Source organism: Martes martes, assembly GCF_963455335.1.
Source record: "Martes martes genome assembly, chromosome: 8".
Classification (NCBI taxonomy): Eukaryota; Metazoa; Chordata; class Mammalia; order Carnivora; family Mustelidae; genus Martes; species Martes martes.
Window position 1 is genome coordinate 90,537,365 of NC_137895.1, and position 22,497 is coordinate 90,559,861.

The 22,497-nt window shown below is 34.4% G+C and overlaps 2 protein-coding genes across 2 annotated transcripts in view; both read left to right on the plus strand.

Moving 5' to 3' along the window:
* LOC308347458 (olfactory receptor 6C74) overlaps positions 1 to 22,497 on the plus strand; it is a gene marked incomplete at both ends in the record, with an annotated part of 67,004 nt that overhangs the window by 4,805 nt on the left and 39,702 nt on the right. The window lies entirely within an intron of this gene.
* LOC308347465 (olfactory receptor 6C74-like) lies at positions 9,250 to 10,188 on the plus strand (the record flags this gene model as incomplete). Its single annotated transcript, XM_080810941.1, has 1 exon — positions 9,250 to 10,188. The coding sequence occupies one exon, from the start codon at positions 9,250 to 9,252 to the stop codon at positions 10,186 to 10,188; it is 939 nt and encodes a 312-aa protein (XP_080667067.1).

The window sequence follows — 22,497 nt, forward strand, 5'->3', positions numbered from 1 at the left end:
TAGCCTATAAGCATGTGAAATTTATTCACTATCGTGCTACAAGGCAATAAGGCTATATCTAACTATATAGAGAGAAAGAAACTGACAAGTTTGTGGCTTTAAATTCTTAGCTCGATTTATACTCAGCAAACCATGGAGTTCCCATGACTACCCTCAAGAAATTTATTATCTCTTATAGCCTTTTGTTACTGAAAACAAGGTAGGCTCTGATCTTTTTTTCAATTGAGGTGTTATTGACATATAACACTCTATTGGTTTCAGGTATAAAACATAATGATTTCATATTTATATACACAGCAAAATCGTCACCACAATAAGTCTAGTTACTATCTGTCACCATACACAGTTACATTTTTTTCTTGCAATGAGACCTTTTAAGATTTATTCTCTTAGCAACTTTCAAATGGGCCATGAAGCATTAATAGTTGCAGCCACCATAGATATTCACAATAATGAATATATTTCACATGCTTATCATATTGCTCTGTATCATCTCCATTTACTTTGAAAAAGGTTATCTTTTCATGCAAGCATCTTTCTTTTTTTAAAGGATTTTATTTATTTATTTGAGAAAAAGAGAGAGAGTGAGCATAAGCAGGGGGAGGGAAAAAGAGAGAGGGAGAAGCAGACTCCCAGCTGAGCAGGGACCCCAATGCAAAGCTCAATCCCAGGAGCCTGGGATCATGACCTGAGCCAAAGGCAGTTGCTTAACTGACTGAGCCACCCGGGTGTCCCAATGCAAGCTTTTTATTTTTTTTTAATTTAAAAATTTTTTAAAAACTTTTTCAGTGTTCCAAGATTCATTGTTTATACACCACACCCAGTGCTCCTTGCAATATGTGCCCTCCTTAATACCCACCACCAGGCTGACACATCCCCCCCAACCCCCTCCCTTCCAAACCCTCAGTTTGTTTCCATAGTCTCTCATGCTTCATCTCCCCCTCTGATTTACCCCAATTCACTTTTCCTTTCCTTCTCCTAATGTCCTCCGTGTTATTCCTTATGTTCCACAAATAAGTGAAACCACGTGATAATTGACTCTCTCTGCTTGACTTATTTCATTCAGCATACAAACTTCTTTCTAAGTGATAATCTAAGTAACTCATCAATACCTGATGCCAAGGATTCCTGATATCTTATTTTATCTTCTTACTGTTTTCAAACACTTCAAGTTCAGATAACTAATTTAAAAAAAAAAAAAAACCCTCCTTAAGAGTGCATTTCATGCAGCTGTGCAGTCATGACTGTTGAGTGCCAATTTTCCATGGACTTTCTACATATCTTGTAATAGCTCTTGCTCTACATTACTTTTACAGTTGTTTTTATATCATTCAGCAATGGAGATAGAGATCATTTATTCTTCAAGGCAAGACAGCAGTTTTTTGTTTTTTGTTTTTTGTTTTTCCTGATTAGAATTGAGATAATGTCTGGCACTGAGCAAGACTGGGAAGGCTTGCTGGCACCCTCTTTAAAATATTGGGATTTTTCTAAGCTCAGGGTTTCTAAGTTGTTACACAGACCTATTGTATGTGCAGCATCCATGTGAGTCCTCTCTGCTTCGCCCCTTGTGGGGATTGGGAGGCAAGAGGAACTGTGGCAAACATGAGGTTTATGTCACTGGCCATGCTGTGGGTAGTAATGTCTATTGTCTCTGACTCAGCAGTCTCATGCTTTTTGCCAGAATCTATGAAACTGTGGCTGGCTGACCTATTATATCCTTCTCAGTTCTTGACAGTTTGGTTGAAGAAGAAAAATTGCTGGAAGAGATATAGTTTTCTGGAAGATATATAGTTTTCTGAAAGAGTACAGGGGCCTTCCATGGGCAAGATTAGGAATATGAAATATTCCTCATCCAAGTGTAGATAATCTTGCATAGGTGGTAAGTGAAGAGTTATGACCCTTCTACCTTTTAATTAGCCTGAGGGTCAGGAGGTAGGATTGAAAGTAGCTACTATTAAGTGAAATTTGGCATCCTTAAAAGGTTATATAGTGTGTGATTGATTTTATATGCTATTCTGGAAGAGGTAAATTTATAGAGAAAGTAAACAGATCAGTGATTGCCAGAACTTTGGTGCTGGAGGATTACAGCTGAAGCACAGTTGATTTTTTTTTTTTAAGGTAGTAAAGCAATTGCATATGACACTATAAAGACAGGTATATCACACTACAGTTATCAAAACAAGTAGAGCTTTACAACACAAAGAATAACTCTAATGTGTGCAAATTTAGAAAAAAATAAATCCAGGATCTTAAAATGGAATGCAGAAGGATTTAACAGGATTAAGAATGTATGAAACAAACTCACTGAAGGAAAGAGAGGAAAAGGTACTAAACTACATGTGGAAATGAGTGAATTAGTAAGACTCAAGTCATAAGTCTACTCTAGTTGATAAATTTCATACCTACTATACATTTTTATTGCAATTTAAAAATTAAGCCATTGGCAGGTGGTAGGAGCCTTTCTTTCACTGTTGGAGTGATACATATGACCAAGAGGACAAAGGTAGAATGATTCATGAGATATTATGTTAAAGTTGAAGATATTAGTATGAATTAATGAATAACTTAACATAGATACAAAAGGATACATCGGCAAATCCACAGTTGTGTATATAGATCTGGGTAGGTATCCCCTTGCTCTGTCACCTGAAGGTATCCAGAACAGACAATCCTGACAAATTCCAATAAAGGGGGTTTCTAGAAAATGTCTGCCAAGAACTTCTCAAAATTGTCTAGATTATCAAAATAAGAAATGTCTAAGAAACTGTCACAGTGTACAGGAACTTAAGGGTACAATTAAATAAATTTAATAATATCACCAAATATGTGGTTTTATTATTGCTTTAACAAACTCAAATCAGTTTGGTTGGTACACATTCCAGGTGGTAACATGGCCACAAGGGTTCTAGTAGATTCAAGCTTAATTCTGGATAAGTTTTATAAAATTGTCCTTGTCCCTCATACACCAGATTCCTCTAGATGAAAGATCTGAGTGTTCGAAGGGTATGACTGGAAACAAGATGAAATTACAGCTCTGGAATGGACTCCTCAGATTTTGTGGAAGTGGAAAGAGAGAGAAAACCCGTTATCAGGCAAGAAGACACTTTAGACCTCAGAAGACTATTAATGATCTTTGTCACTAAGAACTGTCCCTGGAGCCTTTCTCCAAAAGACAAATACTTCATCGCAAGAACTTTAAATTTGCTTGATTTTTGGGTAAGCCATCCTCCACCAGGGTTCTGTGAGGATAAAAGAGATAATAGGGGACCACTCTAGCTCTTCCTACTCACCCCACATACCTACCTTCACCCTCGGGCAAAATACTTCTTTTCAAATTTTTTTTTTAATTTAGCATACAGTGCAATATTCATTTTAGGTGTACAATATAGTGGTTCAGTAATTGTATACATTCTTCATTGTTCATCATGATAGGTGTACTCTTAGTCCCCTTCACCTATTTCACCCATCCCTCCACTCACCTCCCCTCTGATAACCATGTTTATTGTCTATAGTTAAGAGTCGCCTTTTGGTTTGTTTCTTTTTCTTGGTTTCTTAAATTCCACATATGAGTGAAATCATATGGTATTTGTCTTTCTCTGACTGACTTATTTCACTTAGCATTATATCTTCTAGATCTATCCTTTTGCAAATGACAAGATTCCATTCTTTTTTATGGCTGAGTAATATTCAATCATATATGTATATTCAATTGAATATAGATTAGATAGGTAGATAGATAGTTAGATGATAAATAGATAGATAGTAGATAATTATATCTTCTTTATCCACTCATCTATCAGTGGATACTTGGGTTGTGTTGCTTCCACACTTTGGCTATTTGTAAAAAGTCCTGCAGTAAACATAGGGGTACAAATATCCTTCCAAATTAATATTTTTAAATTCTTTGGGTAAGTGCCCGGTTGTGGAATTACTGAGTCATGAGGTGGTTCTATTTTTAATTTTTAGAGGAATCTCCATAGTGTTTTCCACTGTGGCTGCCCTGGTTTGTACTCCCACCAACAGTATACAAGGGTACCTTTTTCTCCACATCCTCACCAGTATGTGTTCTTTCTTGTGTGTGTGTGTGTGGTTTTTTTTTTTTTTTATTTTGGTCAGACAAAACACTTCCAAGTTCCTTCCTCACTCCTATTTTAAGTCATATAGTGCAACAGACAAATGTTATCTGACAGACAAATGTCATGTGGCTGATGGCTTGAACAAATAGGACAGACTGGATTAAATATACTTAAGCAGTCCCTCCAAAAACAAGTTATTGAATTGGGAGCCCTGGGAGCCAGCTGAAAGCTGTGTCAGAGGCCTTACTAACCTGTAATCTGAATTATGCATGTTTGATTTGGCTGCCAACCTCCAAAATTGTAAACTTTTTCTAGGAGAGCTCAGGTACTCTTGAGTTTGTACTTGTGTAAGGGCTGGTCATTGGCTTGCATCCCTTTCGAGAAAACTGTGACTGGCATCTTGGGAGTGATAAAACAGACCTGCAGATTAATCAAATAGGCCAAGAGAGGAACATACTTATGTGAATTTGCAGCATTTTATAACAGATTTGTCAGATTTTTCCCCTTAGAAATATATACTGTATTCCCATTCAGTTTTCCTTCTCTTCCTCTGTGGTCCTCCATGCTATTCCTTATGTTCCACATATGAGTGAAACCATATGATAATTGTCTTCCTTTGCTTGACTTATTTCACTTAGCATAATCCCCGCTAGTTCCATCCATGTCAATATAAATAGTGGGTATTCATCTTTTCTGATGGCTGAATAATATTCCATTGTATATATGAACACATCTTCTTTATCCATTCATCTGTTGAAGGGCATCTGGGCTCCTACCACACTTTGGCTATTGTGGACATTGCTGCCATGAACATTCAGGTGCATGTGCTCCTTATTTTCACTATGTCTGTATCTTTGGGATAAACACCTAGTAGTGCAATTTCTGGGTCAGAGTGTAGCTCTATTTTTAACTTTTTGAGGAATTTTCTTACTGTTTTCCAGAGTGGCTGTATCAGCTTTCATTGCAACTAACCAGTGTAAGAGGGTTCCCATTTCTCCACATCCTTGTCAACATTTGCTCTTTCCTGTTTTGTTAATTTTTGCCATTCTAACTGGTGGAAGGTGGTATCTCATTGTAGTTTTGACTGCTAACTGAACATAATAATAATAATAAAAAAAGACACTGCCTTCTAGTAGGGCAAAATTAAGCAGGTTTTTTCTCTTTAAAAGACTGAGAATTTACCAATTTAGGGGTTCCTCAGCTTTAGATGTAGGTGCACTGCATAACACAATACCTTTAGGGCCCTTCCCTGAAGAGAAAGGGAACTGATGAGAACATGAAATTCCTGCTTCTTGCTATATAATAAATAATAAAGTTTTCTGTCACTGATCCAATAAGCTATCTCTCTGTCAGTATCTGTGAAATGATGATGGATCAACCTGTTAGACTCTAGGTAAAATATCAGGTTTTGATTAATACCATAGATTTGGTAGAGTATAGGAAAGACAAATATCATAGCACTTTAAACAATAATAGCTTTACTTTTATCTTATTTAAATGATCAGTCTGGTATGTTGAAACTCCTCCATGAAGTCACTGTGTTTCTAAGATAATGCAGTGGTGTCAGGAACCTGGGTGTACTCCCTCTTGTTGAACAGCCAGTGTGTTCCTAGTATGGTTGCTCATATTCATGGCTCTAAATGGCTTCTTTTCCCATGTGCTGGTATCCCAACAATGAGAGGGGGTAAAGAGGAAAAGAAGGGAAAACCTCTTTCCTCAAAGGATAATCCATGGAAATGGCACATCTTCACTTATAACCTTTGCTCCTAATTTAGTCACAGGGCCACAAAAATTTGCAAGAAAGACTAGCTATAGACATAGATAAATATTCCATTAATACAGAAGAAGTGAATAATGCTTGGGTTTTATGAAATATCAGTTTAAAATCTACTAGACCATTTTGCAAAACCTTTTGGATGAAAGTCTAAAATCGGAATAGAAACAAAACAGCATATAGGACATAAAGTTTTACCTATTTTTTCTATGACTGGCTAATAACTTCTCCAGCTAATACTGTCACTTGATATTACAACTAAAATAATCTTTTATTTTAAAACTTCCAATTTCTTATCTATGTATTTGCAATATCAAAACACATCTGTTTGGAAGGGCAAACACAGATTAGGGACATCTATAGTGAAAGCTTTGGAGACATAATTGAAAGTAGTTTTGAAAAAATATATATAATTTATTTTTTAAATTATTCAGTGCCTGGGGAGAACTCATGTATAATGTGTAAACTTGTAATCCTTTGGGAATGATGTTCTTGGATCTCATATCTTCTGGGAACTCCTCATAATTTTTAGATATTTTCCTTCAGGGCCCAGAAAACATAAATACTCAATGGGATCAAGTGCTGATGAATTTTATGTGGCACTGCAAATAATACTAAGAAAAGCATCAATACATAAATAAGTAAATTGTAGTAATGGGGAAATTTAATATACTAGTCTACCAATCTGGAAAAAAGCCCTAAGGCCATTTACAAAGTAGTTATGAATAAATAAAAAAAAATAATCATAGATCGTGGCATAAAGGGAGATTCCTTCAGAGAGGAATGGAATGTCAGTGTGGTGGTTTGTTCAGCCTGATGATAAAAGAGTTAAATCAGAGATACTTTGTCTGAAAAAGTTTGTTTAATATCTTCCAAAAAAAATGTTTAATTTTTAAGCGTTTTGGCAGACTGACTTAAGACTCAAACAGGTGAAAAGAATTGGTATCTCTAAAGTTTAAAGGCCATATTTCCATTAGATGTGCTTTAACCCATTTTATCCTATTTTTACCATTATGGTATTAACTTTTTCTAATCTTTATATTGTGACTTAAGAAAAATTATGAGAAAAAGAATACAATGAAAATTAAGTATTAAAAAACATTCCTTTTAAAAAATTTCATTAATATTCATGATATCCAACGTAGGTCTGACTTCTAACAGTTTTGTAATGTGACCTTGTTAACTTTCTTACAATGCCTGTTGGGGGGATGGTTGGTGTGTATATCTGTTGAAGTCGGTCAAAGAAATAACCTGATATAGTAAAACTGTGCTTTAGGTGTTTTAGACGTAAGCATTCCTACAGTTGCTGCCTTTGGAGTAATTTGTGTAAATGAAGAAAAATTTATAATTCATCGCTTTACAATTATGTGAATGTAAAAGGAATGTGGAGGAAAAACAGCAGTCCTTTCTTCTATTCACTCAATTACTAATATGACTGACAACAGATCTTATTTTTTATCTGAGAATTCTCCTATAAATGCTTCTAGGTACAACTGGAAACAAATTTTATTTGTACTTGGTTATTTTTATTTATATGTCTTTGAAATAATAATGTATGTTTAGAGATTGGAAATAATTATATAAAAATTCTCAAAACAGAAAATATATTCTATCTGGGCCCCATTATTAAACCTTAATTATTTTACGTGTTTTATATGAAGAAACTAAAGAAAGAAATCTTCCTTAGAATCATTAATTTTTTTTTTAAACGTACTATAAGTTGCCCTATAATTGTTGGTAGAAATTGTACTTTTCAGAGGACAACTTAGGAAAAAATCCTCTTTCAAATTTAATCCTGATCTCCAATTTGATAGCTGTGCAAACCAGAACAATCTGATTGTCGCACTTAATATATGCTATGTGTTGTGATAACCATAGTTATCTATAGTTAATATTTATTTAATTACTTGTTAGCCAAATATTTGAATATCCTTATAATAAGGAAATACGTGTCTTCTAAAATTTTGTCAAAACCCTACTTTGTGATTCACTGTGTTTGAAACTTTCCCAATATTCTTCATCTCTTTTAGTCCCTGTTGACCTCAAACTGTTCAGCTTTTCAGTCTGTATTTTAGACAAAGAATAAAATGGTAAGTGTAAAGCATAGAAGCAGATGGAGGGAAATTTTATGATAAACATTTTCTTATCATTTTAATTTACTAATTCTTACTAATTTACATATTATTAATTTTAAGATTACTAATTTAAGTTTTAATTTTCTTTTACTTTTTACTTGTTAATTTACTTCTTTTAATTTTTTTCATAAACTCACTCTTCTATTTCTTTTTTTTTCTTAGATTTATTTATATATTTGAGAGAGAAAAAGAGACAGAGAGCTGGGGGAAGGGCAGAGGGAGAGTAAAAGAAGCAAACTCTATCCTGAACATGGAGTGGGACTTAATCTGGGATCCTGAGATCATGACCTGAGCCAAAATCAAGAGCCTGCTGCTTATTTGATTCAGGCATCTTTCACTATCCTATTTCTAAAAACCATAGCATATTTAGGTTTCCATAAAGCTTTGTCTTTATCTTTCTACTTGCTCATGTAATTTCCTGAAACCATATTTATATATTTCTATCCACTTATGTATCAATTACTCTCATTTTTATTTTTTTTCATTTTTCAGAATCATAACTTTTAGAGGAAAACTGCACTTTTTTTTTTTATTACACACACCAAAATTACCAGACTATTCCTACTGATTTTGTTTGAGAACACAACATGGGAAGAGTAGGGATTATAACAGAGATTGATGGGATGGAAATACTACTAAGGACAGAAAATAAAATTATTCATGATATTTCACATTCACTTCTCTGAAATTGTATCTCATTAGCCATGAAAGTAATGACAGAAGAATCAAGCACTTGAATCTGGTTAGTTGAGTAAAATGGTAAAGCTATAGTAACCCTGTTTATTGACATGATCAGGGGTGTGTGTACTTTATGAAAACCACTTTCTGATGTACTTTTAATGATAATAATCACTTTAGTTCTAGAATGAAAATCTCTTAAATGAACAGGAAATGGGATCCATCTCAACTCTTGCATAAAATCAAGAGAGAAGAAGCATTTTTCCACGCTTTAAAACTCACTCTAATTTCTCTCTAATATTTCCTCTTATATAAAAATAGTCAACAATTGCTACCATTACATAGGTCATTCTTTGGTAGAAGTGCATTAAAGACGAAATTATCTGTCCAGATGCTCTGGAAATGCAAACTATTGTTTCTCCTGGGATATCCTCTTCAAAACCTGAGCAAATATTGTGTTACTCTATCTGAAATTTGCTTGCTAACTTTATTTTAGAAAATTAAATCACTCTTATTTTTCCACTGGGATTGTCAGTGTCTTTCCGTTTTTCTTTCCTATTTAGAACTGGAAAAGTAGAGGACAGTAATGGGAAACCACACACAAGCGATAGTGTTTATCCTGGCAGGTTTGACTGATGACCCACAGTTGAAAGTTGTGTTATTTGTCTTTCTGCTTCTCACCTACTTGCTGAGTGTCACTGGCAATCTGACCATCATCACACTCACCCTGGTGGATACTCACCTCAAGACCCCCATGTATTTTTTCCTTCGCAATTTTTCCTTCTTAGAAATTTCCTATACTACTACATGTATCCCTAAATTGTTGGTTACTATGGCAACTGGAGACAAAACCATTTCCTTTAATTGTTGTGCAACTCAAGTATTTTTTGCCTTCCTTCTTGGTGCATCTGAATTTTACCTGCTGGCTGCTATGTCCTATGACCGTTATGTTGCCATCTGTAAGCCCCTGCATTACACAACCATCATGAACAGTAAGATCTGCATTCAACTTGTCTTCTGTTGTTGGTTTGCTGGGTTTTTTGTCATCTTTCCACCTCTCCTCTTAGGCATAAATCTTGACTTCTGTGCCTCCAACATTGTTGATCATTTCTACTGTGATACAACTCCCCTGCTGCAGATCTCCTGCTCAGACACACAGCTCTTAGAGACAATGGGATACATCTCTGCTTTGGTGACACTCATAGTCACATTGGTGATGGTGATAATATCATATACCTATATTGCCTTAACAATTCTAAAAATCCCTTCTGCTAATCAGAGGAAAAAAGCTTTTTCAACATGTTCTTCTCACATGATTGTGATATCCCTTTCTTATGGCAGCTGCATCTTCATGTATGTTAAACCATCAGTCAAACAAAGAACATCTTTTTCCAAGGGAATTGCAGTGCTCAATACTTCTGTGGCTCCACTTTTGAATCCTTTCATCTACACTTTGCGGAACCAGCAGGTGAAGAAAGCCTTCATGAATGTGGTACACAAAACTGTTTCTTTTCCAAACAAATGAGTATCCTCTACCATAACATACTGGAAAAGAACAAAGAAGTCTCATATAATACCAGTGTATTCATTAGTAGCTTTCAGTACATAGTTTCTTCTTTTTTCCCCCTTTATCCCTATGATACTCATCTTAATCTCTTTCAAGTTTTATTCACAAAAGCTTTTGCTCCACCAAAGTTAATATCCCTATATTCTTCATTAGATATACCTTTTTTCTCATCTCACTTCTTATTCCTCTAGATATAGGAAAGAAATCAAGCCACATTTTTCAGTCTGTCTCTTTTGTCTTTAATTCTTAGTTACTCAAGACTACAAAATGTTGTTTAATTTGAATTATGCTTACTGTAACACACAATTCGAAGGTTATTACTATCTTTATTTTTGATCAGGTTTATTTTCTTAAACACAGTGAGTTTATTTACTGAAATTACTCATTTAATTTACTTAAAATTATATTCATTTATATTTTTAAAATACAGTTTGTTGGCAATAATTATGTTTAAAGTAATTATAATAAAATTTTAACAGAGATTAGTCATCAGTGGTGATACTCATCTTTGAAATTGTCTATTAAAAATGCGATTGTTTTGTTAAAGAGCATTCTATAGTAACTAGTTATTTAGAAAAATATGTCTGAGGAGGAAGACTACATATGTAATCAACTACATATATAATCAACTGGAACTATTATATGTTTATATAAAGCTTGTAGAATGAACTGCATCTTAAAAGATATTTGGGTCACAAATATGATTTCAAGAATGTTGTAATTATATATAAACGTATGTGTTTATATACACATGCATATATACACATAGTATGTATATATGTATGTGTGTATATGTATGTATATATGTGTACATGTACATATCTGTGTACATATACATGTATGTATATCCATATTGAGAAAGTCTAATACAGTTGACCCCTGAAGAGCATAGTGACTGGGGCAATGCCCCTTGCAAAGTAAAATCTGTGTATAACTTTTTACTCTCTAAAAAGTTTACTGTTAATAGACTACTGTTGACAAGTAGTCAAGACTTACTGATAAAAGAAGACTTACTGATAGCATAACCAGTTTATTAACACATATTTTGTATGTTATGAATGTTATATCTTGTATTCTTACAATAAAATAAGCTAGAGAAAAGAAAATGTTATTAAGAAAATCATAAAAAAATATATTTACAGTACTGTAGGTGTTTATCAAAAAAATTTACATGTAAGTGGAACAGTGCATGTCAAATCTGTATTGTACAAGGGTCGGCTGTACAAGAACAATCTAAACTAAGGCCATCTCAATATTCTGATTATTTTGATCCTATTAATGTGCCAAATACAATGAATTTGCTTAAAATATACTGTCTGGGGGATGGGGTCGTTGGATGATGGGAATTAAGGAGGTCACATGATGTGATGAGCACTGGGTGTTATTTGCAACAGATGAATTATTGAAGACTACGTCTGAAACTAGTGACATACTACATGTCAGCTAATTGAATTTGAATTTTAAAAAAAAGAAGAAAAAAACATACTGTCCAAGTCAGCCACTAGTTTATTTTGGAGCTATTCTGAAAAAGCTTCTTTTACATATTTTAAGATGTCTGTCACAAGTTATTTATCACAGAGTCTCTAAATCTTAATAAGGGTCTAGCACTTCTAAACTAAGACTTTTCCATTCCTACTTATTCCCAACCCCAGAGAGATGACAGTTGTACCACCTGCCCTCTCTGTTGTTTGTCTATGAAATACCACCTAATATCATGTCTACTAGAACTGCAACATTTGACCTCCAAATCCTGATTGCCTGAAGAGTTTACTATTGCTGGATTTTGCTTTGTTTTTGCTTCTGTTCTTGTTAAATTGGTTTTTAACAAGTATTACAGCATTTTAAATACAGGTACAGCTAACTTCTTGGGAGAGCTTCCACCTAAAATGCTGATATGCTTTACCAAAAATGCTTCCAGCTTTGCTGCTCTAGTGATGTAGGCCAGACAACAAATAAGATATAAAAATAAGATTTATATTTTGTGACCACACGCTGCTAGGTGTTCTATATATAAATCACATAATTATGGAAACAATATTGTAATATAATTATTATTAGCATTATGTATAGTACCAAAAGAAAGCTTAGAGTGACTAAGATCATTTTGGAAGATACACAGCTAAAATGATTGGTGAAAACTTAAACTCAGGAAGGCTTAGTTTTCATTACTTCAACTGAAGATCTTGTTATCTATTAAATTTTTATCTTAAGCTTATTCTCCAGATATTATGGACCTGTCTCATAGATGTCTGGCATTTATTTTCTTAACAAAATGAGTGTTCTGAATGGTAACTAAAAGAGTATTAGTAGTATCACTTTCAATCTGTTTGCCATTATACTTTCATAAAATTCACACATTCTTGTGCTTTCTAATATTTTCTTGTCTCAAAATGTGTAAACTGTCCTGATCCCTCTAAGTATTCAATTAAAATATCACCTTTCTGGGGAGCCTGGGTGGCTCAGTTGGTTAAGCATCTGCCTTTGGCTTAGGTCATGATCCTGGGGTCCTGGAATCAAGGCCCCCCACAAACTCCCCATCGAATCCCCCATTGAGTCCCCCACCAAGCCCTGCATCCAGCTCCCTGCTCAGCAGGGAACCTGCTTCTCCCTCTCCATCTGCCTGCCACTCCCCCTGATTGTTCTCTTTCTCTCTCTCTCTGTCAAATGAATAAGTAAAATCTTTTTTAAAAATATCATCTTTCTTAGACCATTACTTATTTTTTCGAAGAAGACGAAATAATTCAATTTTCTGGGCATCTTCATCCTCAAGACATTATTTTTTTAGTAATTCAATAGCATCTATCTTTTTTAAATGATTTTATTTATTTATTTGACAGTGAGAGAGAGAGAACAGGAGCAGGGGAACAGCAGGCAGAGGGAGAGGGAGAAGCAGACTCCCCGCCCAGCAGGAAGCCCTATGTGGGACTCCATCCTAGGATACTGGGATCATAACCTGAACCTAAGGTAGACACTTAATGACTGAGCCACCCAGGCGCCCTCAATGGCATCTATCTTACAAAGATCACTTTAATTTGTTAGTAGATTTGCTCATAAAATTATCTGTTTTAATTTTCCCAAAATAAATTCTAGTAGGTATGGATTTCTCCATCTGATTATGCTCACAGTCTTGTTTTTGTTCTTTCATCAAATTAATCTTCCTAAATTTAAATAAAACCCTATGATTAAGAGATCCTTATATGAAACTTAAAAGAAATTTATGGAAGCTACCATGCTTTGTCTCAGGAAACTATCTCACATTTTGGTCAGTTGAATCCCTTATCCTCTGAATAAAAATTTTTATTTGCATATCTCCTATTATAAATTCAATACAATATTTTTATTCAGTTAAAAAGTAATATAAGGTTAAGTTGTCTGAACATTTATGTATGAAAGGGTACAGATAATTGTCCCATAAAAAATGAGTGTTAGATAGACCCTGGTCTTTTTCTGAAAATCTCAAATTTCATTTCCTAAATTTTAGAATACATTTCTCATCCTTAAGGTTTCTTTCCCCCAAAAGTAGCAGAATTACAATATTCAGATTGTATAACAAATTTCTACTCAATTTTTTTCCATTGGTTAGTTATAATGTGAAATTTTTAGTCACAGATGTCATCTTTTTAAATTTTATTTACTTATTATTTTTATATTTCATTTATGATATTATTTAATGTAAGCTAAATTAAGTTTTCCACTGTGAACAGAATACTTGAAAGATTCTTTTCTTAATAAGTGTCTCATTGCTTGTTTTCCAGTCTGAACTTAGAAAGCATCAATCTTTGCCTACATTTAGCTATTGTTGCCATCACTACTTTTTTACTTCACGTTTTCTCCTCAGCCCTCTCACTGGTCTGTAACTCACCCATCAATTTACTGTTTCAAACTCCACCTTTCCAGAGTCAGGAGCCATCTTTTTTTTTTTTTTTTTGGCATTTTAATATATTTCAGCAATATTTGACAGTTGATCACTGCTTTCTATTTAATATAATTTTTTTGCCCTGGTTAAATGAAACATTATTTTGTGGACTTCTCTGACCATGGTGGTAATCCTTCCTCATTTTTTTTCTTCTGCTGTTTCTCCTGGTTGATTCCTAAATAGCAGGAGCCCCAGTTCTCCAAACTCCATCTGAGCTCCATCTCTCCATTGTCTTTGCACTCTACTCACTTTCCCTAATGATGCATCACACCTAATTGCAAATTTTGTGTGTGTGGGTGTGTGTGTGTGTGTGTGTAGAATAACTACAAATGTCCCGGTTGTTGACAAATACCAAAATATAGATTGAAGATGCTCAGAAAACACAAGCAAGAAAAAAATCCCAAACCAGGTGTATATATTTCTAAACTGATGAAAAACTAAGGCAAAAGATAATCTTAGGCAATGAGGGGAAAAGTATATCACTTACGAATAAACTAGAACAACAATTAGGCCTGATCTCATCAGAAGCAATGCCAACAGAAAGACAATCGGGTGACAATCTAGAATACAAACAGAAATGGAAGTGAAATAAAAACTTTCACAGATAAACTAAAACTGAGAGAATATGTTGCCAATATACCTATCTCACAAGAAATGTTTTTTTCTTTAATATTTTATTTATTAATTTGTCAGAGAGAGAGAGAGAGAGCACAAAGCAGAGGAAGCTGCTGGCAGGAGAAGCAGGCTCCCTGCTCAGCAAGGAGTCCGACATGGGACTCCATCCCAAGACCCTGGCATCATCACTTGAGCTGAAATTAGATATTTAACCCACTGAGCCACCCAGGCTTCCCACCCACAAGATTGTTAAAGGACTTTCTTCCAGCAAAAACAAAATGTTATAAGTTAAAAACTTGAAATCTCTCAAAGCAAAAAGAGCTTCAAAAATAGAATAAAGGAAGATAAAATATAATCTGTATTCTCACCTGAACTACTCTAAAATATGAGTGACTGAAGCAATGTGGTAGTAATGTCTTGGGTATTAATAGTAAAATGAAATGTATGGTAAAATGTATAAGGGAAAAGAGGGATGTACTGAGAATATAGGTTCATAATTTGCTTTAACTTTAAGTGTTATACATTTTTTTTCAGTACACAGAATATTTTGAAATATATGTTCCAAACCATGGCACAAATGGGAAAAAAAGAGTTTTTAAATTATTGAAATATTTGAAAATAATACTCTTCTTTTTGAAGATTTTATTTATTCTTTATTTGTAAGATAGAGAGAGGGAGCACAAGCAGGGAGAGTGGAGGGTAAAGGGAGAAGCAGGATCCCTGCTGAGCAAGGAGCCCAGAGGGGGACTTGATCCCAGGACCCTGGGATCATGGCATGAGCCAAAGATGCTTGACCGACAGAGGCACCCCAAGAATACTCTTCATATACTATTAGGCTAGAAGTCAAAAGGCTAAATTTAAAACTTACGGACATGAGTCCATACTGACATAAATAAATGTAGGAGAAGGAACAGTTCCTCCTTATGGAAGAATTCTAAAATATATAGACATACTGACTTTTCCAGGAAGTGAAGTTTATTAACCTTCTTACTTTCAGAGATGTGGGCTATTTTAGTGACTTGCTTCCAAGAAGAAACTATAGACAGGAAAAATAAAGCTTTTTTTTGTTGTTGTTTCAAACTGCAAAACCTTATACAGATTATTAAGGAAAATATTAACAGTTGTAAGGAATGTTGATATCATGTACCCCACATATGATGTGATGAGAAAGTGCTTTATCACTCTTTTATTCTTCTTCTAAATACAGAACCCTCATCTACTTTGAAAAAGAGAGAGAGAAATCCAAATTGAGAAACACTTTTGAAATTGCTTTACAAGTACTCATTCAAACCAATAAGAACATGAACAGCAAGATAAGGCAGAGAAATATCCTAAGATGTAAGTGAGAGGATGCCATATAGTATCCTAGATTAGAGCCTATAATAAGAAAAGGAAATGAGAGAGAAAACTATTGAAGTACAAACAAATTCAAAACTTTAGTTAATAGTCCTGCACCAAGACATATTCTTTTTTTTTTAATATGTCTTTTTATTTTGACAGTAGTATGGGAGGTTTGGGTGAGAGGCAAAATAGATGAGAAGGTTATTATTAAAAAGTTCAAATTTCTACTTATAAATAAGTCACAGAAATGAAAAGTACAGCATAGGGAACATAGTCAATGATATTGTAATAACATTGTATGATGACAGATGGCAACAACACATAATCATGGTAAGCTTTGAATAATATATAAAACTGAAAAAACACTAACTTGTATACCTGAAACTAACATAACACTGCATATCAACATAATTCTGTAACAAAAATTAAAAACAAATAAATACATTTTTAAATAATATACTGATAATAAAATACATTTACATTAGCAGAGACTGGGTAAAATTTTCTCAGATAAGTTTTTTGAAAAAGAACCCACCCCTAAAACATAAAAAAAAAAAAAAAAAAAAAAAAAAACAGAAAACAATTTGTGTCATTAGAGAGCAAAAATACCCAGGATTTGGGAAGCTGTGGTCTTTGAGAAAATTATATTGACTGAGAGGATGCCATACATTCTATAATTTTTCTATTAGCTTCTTGCTCTTTCTTATGTAATGAATGGTAAATATATCATGAATGGTGAATTTCCCGGCATAAAATGGCAAACATTTGCTCTCTTCTCTCACATGAGGCTGGAGAGAAATAAATTGGAATCCACATCTGTCAATGCCAACCAGGGCTTATGTTGGATAGAAAAAGTCCCGTATAGAAAGGAATTGAAGATGAATGAGCCTGAATTTTTTTTATTAACATATAATGTATTATTTGTTTCAGGGGAACAGGTCTGCAACTCATCAGTCTTACACATTTCAAAACACTCACCATAGCACATACTCTCCCCAATTTCAATTTGACAGAGATCACAAGTAGGCAGAGAGACAGGCAGAGAGAGAAGGGTAAGCAGGCTCCCTGTAGAGCAGAGAGCCCGATGTGGGGCTCGATCCCAGGACCCTGAGATCATGACCTGAGCTGAAGGCAGAGGCTTTAACCCACTGAGCCACCCAGGTGCCCTGTAATACTAGCAGCTTTTTAGCAGACTAGAATATTTCTATAGAAATTTCTATAGAAACACAGACTAGAACATTTCTATAGAAAATTTCTATAGAACCACAAAAAAATTCCAAAAAGCTAAACCAGACTTCAGAAAGAAGAACAAAGTTGGAGTTATCACAAATCCAGAATTCAAGCTATACTACAAAGCTACAGGAATCATAACAGCATGATACAGTCACAAAAATAGACACGTAGATCAATAGAACCAGATAGAGAGCTTAGAAATACATCCACACTTATATTGACTATTAATCTATGACAAAGAAGGAAAAATATACGATGGGGAAAGAGAACCTTTTCAATGAATGCTGTTAGGCAAACTGGAGAGCTACGTGCCAAAGAATGAAGCTGAACAACTTACACTATACACAAAAATAATCTCAAAATGAGGGAGGGAGGAAGGAGAGGGTAAAGATTCTCAACATGAGTTAAAGATCTAGATGTGAGAGCTGAAACCATAAAAACTCCGGATAGAAAACAAAGGCAGTGATCTCTTGGGCATTGGCCTTAGCAACCTATTTATGAATATGACTCCTTAGGCCAGGGAAACAAAAGCCAACATAAACTATTTGGACTACACCAAAATAAAAAGCTTTGCACAGTAAAGGAAAACATCAACAAAACAAAAGGACAACCTATGAACAGGAGATACTTGCAAAGAATATATCCAATAAAGTGTTAATAATCCTAACATGTACAGAATCCATACAACTTAATACCAAAAAGATAAATATTTTGACTTAAAAGTCGGCAGAGAAGATACATAGATATAGGAAACAATTTTGATAATAATAAGGATTTGTAGAATATGAGAAAGACAAATATTACAATGATTTAAACAAAGATACTGTATTTTTATCCCACTTAAATGTTCAGGCTGGTATGTTGAAACTCCTCCATGAAATCACTGTGTTTCTAAGCTGGAAGGACCTGCAATGGTGTCAAGGACTTAGGTGTGGTCTCTCTTGTTGTATTTCTAGTGTGATTGCTTATTCTCTGGCTCTAAATGGCTTGTATCCCATCTACATCACAACACTGAGAGGGGTTAGAGAGCAAGAGGAGGGCAAACTTCTTTTATTAAAGGATAATCCATAGAAATTGCTCATCTCCACTTACACCCTTTGTTTATAATTTCGTCACATGGTCACGACAAGTTGCAAGGAAGGCTAGCTATAGGCATAGATAAATATTCCATTAACACAGAGGAAGTGGAGAATGCTTGGGTATTAAGAAATATCCATTAGGTTAAGATCTACTAGATCATATAACAAAGATTATCTGGAAAAAGACACCTTTCAGAAATGAAACTGAGGTCATGCATAAAAGGAATTCCTAGTTGTATCTGCAGGATTAATGGTGATGTATTTAACTTGAGGCAGTGTTTTCTGTGACAGGTTAATAAATATTATCACTTTTCATTATCAACAGAAATAAATTTTTTTCCTATTTTCTTTCCTGCTATCTATATTTTTTAACTCAAATGTGATTATCCAGAAGAACAATCACATAGTAGAGAAGTCCTAAACTGAATTCTCAGGAGACACAGTTAAAAGTAGTTTTTTAAGGGGTGCCTGGGTGCCTCAGTCAGTTGAGCAACTGACTTTTTATTTCAGATCAGGTCATGATCTCAGGATCAAGCCCCACATCTGGCTGACACTGGAGTCTGCTTGTCCCTCTCCCTCTGCTCCTCCCTCCTGCTTGTAATCTCTCTCTCTCTCTCTCATTCTCTCTTTCTCAAATAAATATAGAAATAGATAAATATTTAAGGTAGGTTTTTAAAATATTTATATTTGTTTTTACTAAGATTTTATTCATTTGTTTGATGGCAAGGGAGATGGTGAGAGAGGGAACACAAACAGGGGGAAATCAAGAGAGAGAAACAGGCTTCCTACTGAGCAGGAAGCCCAGTGCAGAGCTGGGATCATGACCTAAGCCAAAGGCAGACACTTAACAACTGAGCCACCTACGTCCCCCAATATTTGGTGGCTGGGGAGAATTTTGTAATAAATTATAAATATGTGATCCCTTGGGAATGGTGTTCTTGGAGCTCATATATTCCTGGGAATTCTTCAGTAATCTTTAGATTTTCTCCTTCAGGGCCCAGAAAGCATAAATATTCCAAGGGATCACTAACTTATATGGCATTGAGGATAATACATGGGAAAGTATTCAATACAAAAATAAGTAAATCGTAGCAATGGGGAAATTTAATATACTACTCTAAATATCTACCAAAAAAAAAAAAAAAGCTAATGAAACAATTTGCAAAGTTGTCTTAAATACAAAAGAAAAAACAGTCATAGATTGTAAACTAGAAGGAGACCCATTCAGAGAGGAATGGATGTCAGTGTACTCTGTTCAGCACGATGATAAAAGATTTAAAGACTGGAGCAGAGATCATTTTATCTGAATAAATCTGTGTATATATCTTCTTTTGAAAAGGTGTTTGAGTTTTTAGGTCTTTGGCAGAATGATTTAAAACTCAAAAAAAATGAAAAGAAGAGGTATGTCTTCTCTATATTTTCTGTTATTTTCTGTCCATATTTTCTGTTAGTTATGATTAACCCATGTTGTTCTGTTTTACCATTAAAGAATTTAATTTAAATTTTCTAATCTTTTAAATTTTGATTGTAGGGAAAACAGTGACAGAAGACAAATAGAATACAGTAAAAATTTGGTATTGAAAAAAAATTTTTTAAAGATTTTATTTATTTATTTGACAGACAGAGATCTCAAGTAGACAGAGAGGCAGGCAGAGAGAGAGAGAGGAGGAAGCAGGCTCCCCACTGAGCAGAGAGCCTGATGTGGGGCCAATCCTACGACCCTGGGATCATGAAGGCAGAGGCTTTAACCCACTGAGCCACCCAAGTTCCCCATGAAAATTGTTTTTAAATTTCAACAGTATTCACAATATCTAACGCAAGTAAACATCATTGTACTCACAGGCCTGACTTCTAATGGTTCTGTGATATGAGCTTTGTCAATTTTTGAACAATGTGTGTTGGGGATAGTTGGTGTGTGTAAAGGTTAAAGTTGAACAAAGAAATAATTTGACAGTAAAATTCTGATTTAGGTGTTATAAGTATACCTTTAGTTACTGCCATTGGGATATTTTGTGTAAATGTAGATTGCTTCACAATTATGTGAATGTCAAAGGAATTCCCAGGAAAAACAATAGTCCTTTCTTTTTCATTTACATTATTAAGGTGATTTTGATAGTAGATCTCATTTTTTTAATCTTAGAGTCCTCATGTAAATGCCTCTAGATATAATTGGAAGCAACTTTTATTTGTCCTTATATATTTTTTATTTATGTATATGCCTTTTATTTTTAAAAATATTTTATTTATTTCTGAGAAAGAGAGAGAGAGCATGTGTGAGAACGAGAGAGAGAACATGAGCAGCAGGGAGAGTCAGAGGCAAAGGGAGAAGCAGATTCCCCTGCTGAGCGGGAAGCCTAATGCAGGGCTCAATTCCACAACCCTGGGATCATGACCTGAACCAAAGGAAGACACTTAACTGATGGAGCCACCCAGGTACCCCTGTACATGCCTTTTAATAATAACAACTTATGTTTTGAGGGCACCTGGGTGTCTCAGTTCTTGAGCGTCTGCCTTTGGCTCAGGTCATGATCCCAGTGTCCTGGGATCCAGCCCCACATCTGGCTCCCTGCTTAGTGGGGAGCCTACTTCTCTCTCTCTTCAGCTCCTACATCATTGTGTTCAGTCTCTCATTTTCTCTCTTTGTCATAAATAAATAAACTCTTTTAAAAAATAATAATAACTTGTGTTTTTGAGGTTGAAAGTAATTACCTTGGTATCAAAACAGACAGTATTGTCTTATCTAGTGCCCAAAGCCAAACCTTAAGTATTTTATTGTGCTTGATGATGAAGATACCAGGGAAGGAAATAGTCCTTAGAGATACAAATAATTTTTTGGAGAAATAGACTATAATCTCTCCTATAATTATTTGCACAAAGTATTTTACTTTTAAGGTGATGACTTGGATAATATACTCCTTCAAACTTAAACCTGATTTCCAACTGACCAGCCTAGCAAGCCTGAGCATATGATTGTCTCAATATATGTGTGGTTTTGAAAATAGTATCTGTATAGTTAATGTTTCTTTAATTATCAATTAGCTGAATGTTGTTATGATAGGGAAATATATGCTGCCTAAAATTGGTGTCACCACTGTTCTGAGATATGTTGTGTGTTTGAAATGTACCAAATACTCTCACACTCCATTTCCCTTAGGCCATGCTGATCTCAAAATTGTTCACGTTTTCAGTCTGTATTTTAGACAAAGAATAAAATGGTAAGTGTAAAGCACAGAAGCAGATGGGGAGAAATTTTATTGGAGAACATTTTCTCCTTAAAATTTTAACTTACTAAGTTATGTATTGTAGTTACCAATTTATTATTTTTTTATGTAAAAAAATTGTCTTAGTAATTTGTATATTTTAAATCTTCTAATATTTTTTTCTCAAATTTACTATCCTGTCTCTTTAAACCTTTCTTATCTTCTGAGTTTCTGTAAAGCTTTGTCTTTATTGCTCTTTATTGCTCTCTTCTCTTTACACCTCTAACACTTCAGACAATTTTCTGAACACCAATTTGTATATTTCTCTCTGCATCTCTATCATTTTTCTCATTTTCACCTTATCTTACTTGATCTATTCTCAGAACTATAACATGCAGAGGAAAACTGAGCTTTTTTTCTTATATACACTGAAATTACCAGACTGTTCCCACTGATTTTGTTTCAGGATACAAACTGGGAAGGGGATATATTGAAGAAATGGAAACACTAATAAGGATGGCAAATAAATAAATTCCCAATGCCTCAAAGTCACTTATCTGAAATTGTATCACATTAGCCATGAAAGTAAATGACACAAGAATGAGGCATTTGAGTTGATTAGTTGAAGAAAATGGTAAAGTTATGATAGCCCTGTTTATTGAAGACAGCGAGGGGTGTGTGTGTGTGTGTGTGTGTGTGTGTGTGTGTGTGTTAAATGGAGTAAATGGATTGCTGTACTTTTAAGGACAGATACCACTTTGTTTCTAGTATGCATACCTTTTAATTGAAGAAGAAATGGCATCCATTCCAATTCTTGTGTAAATTCAAGAGAGGAAAAACATTTTTCTATGTTTGAAATCTCCCTCTAATTTCCATCAAATTT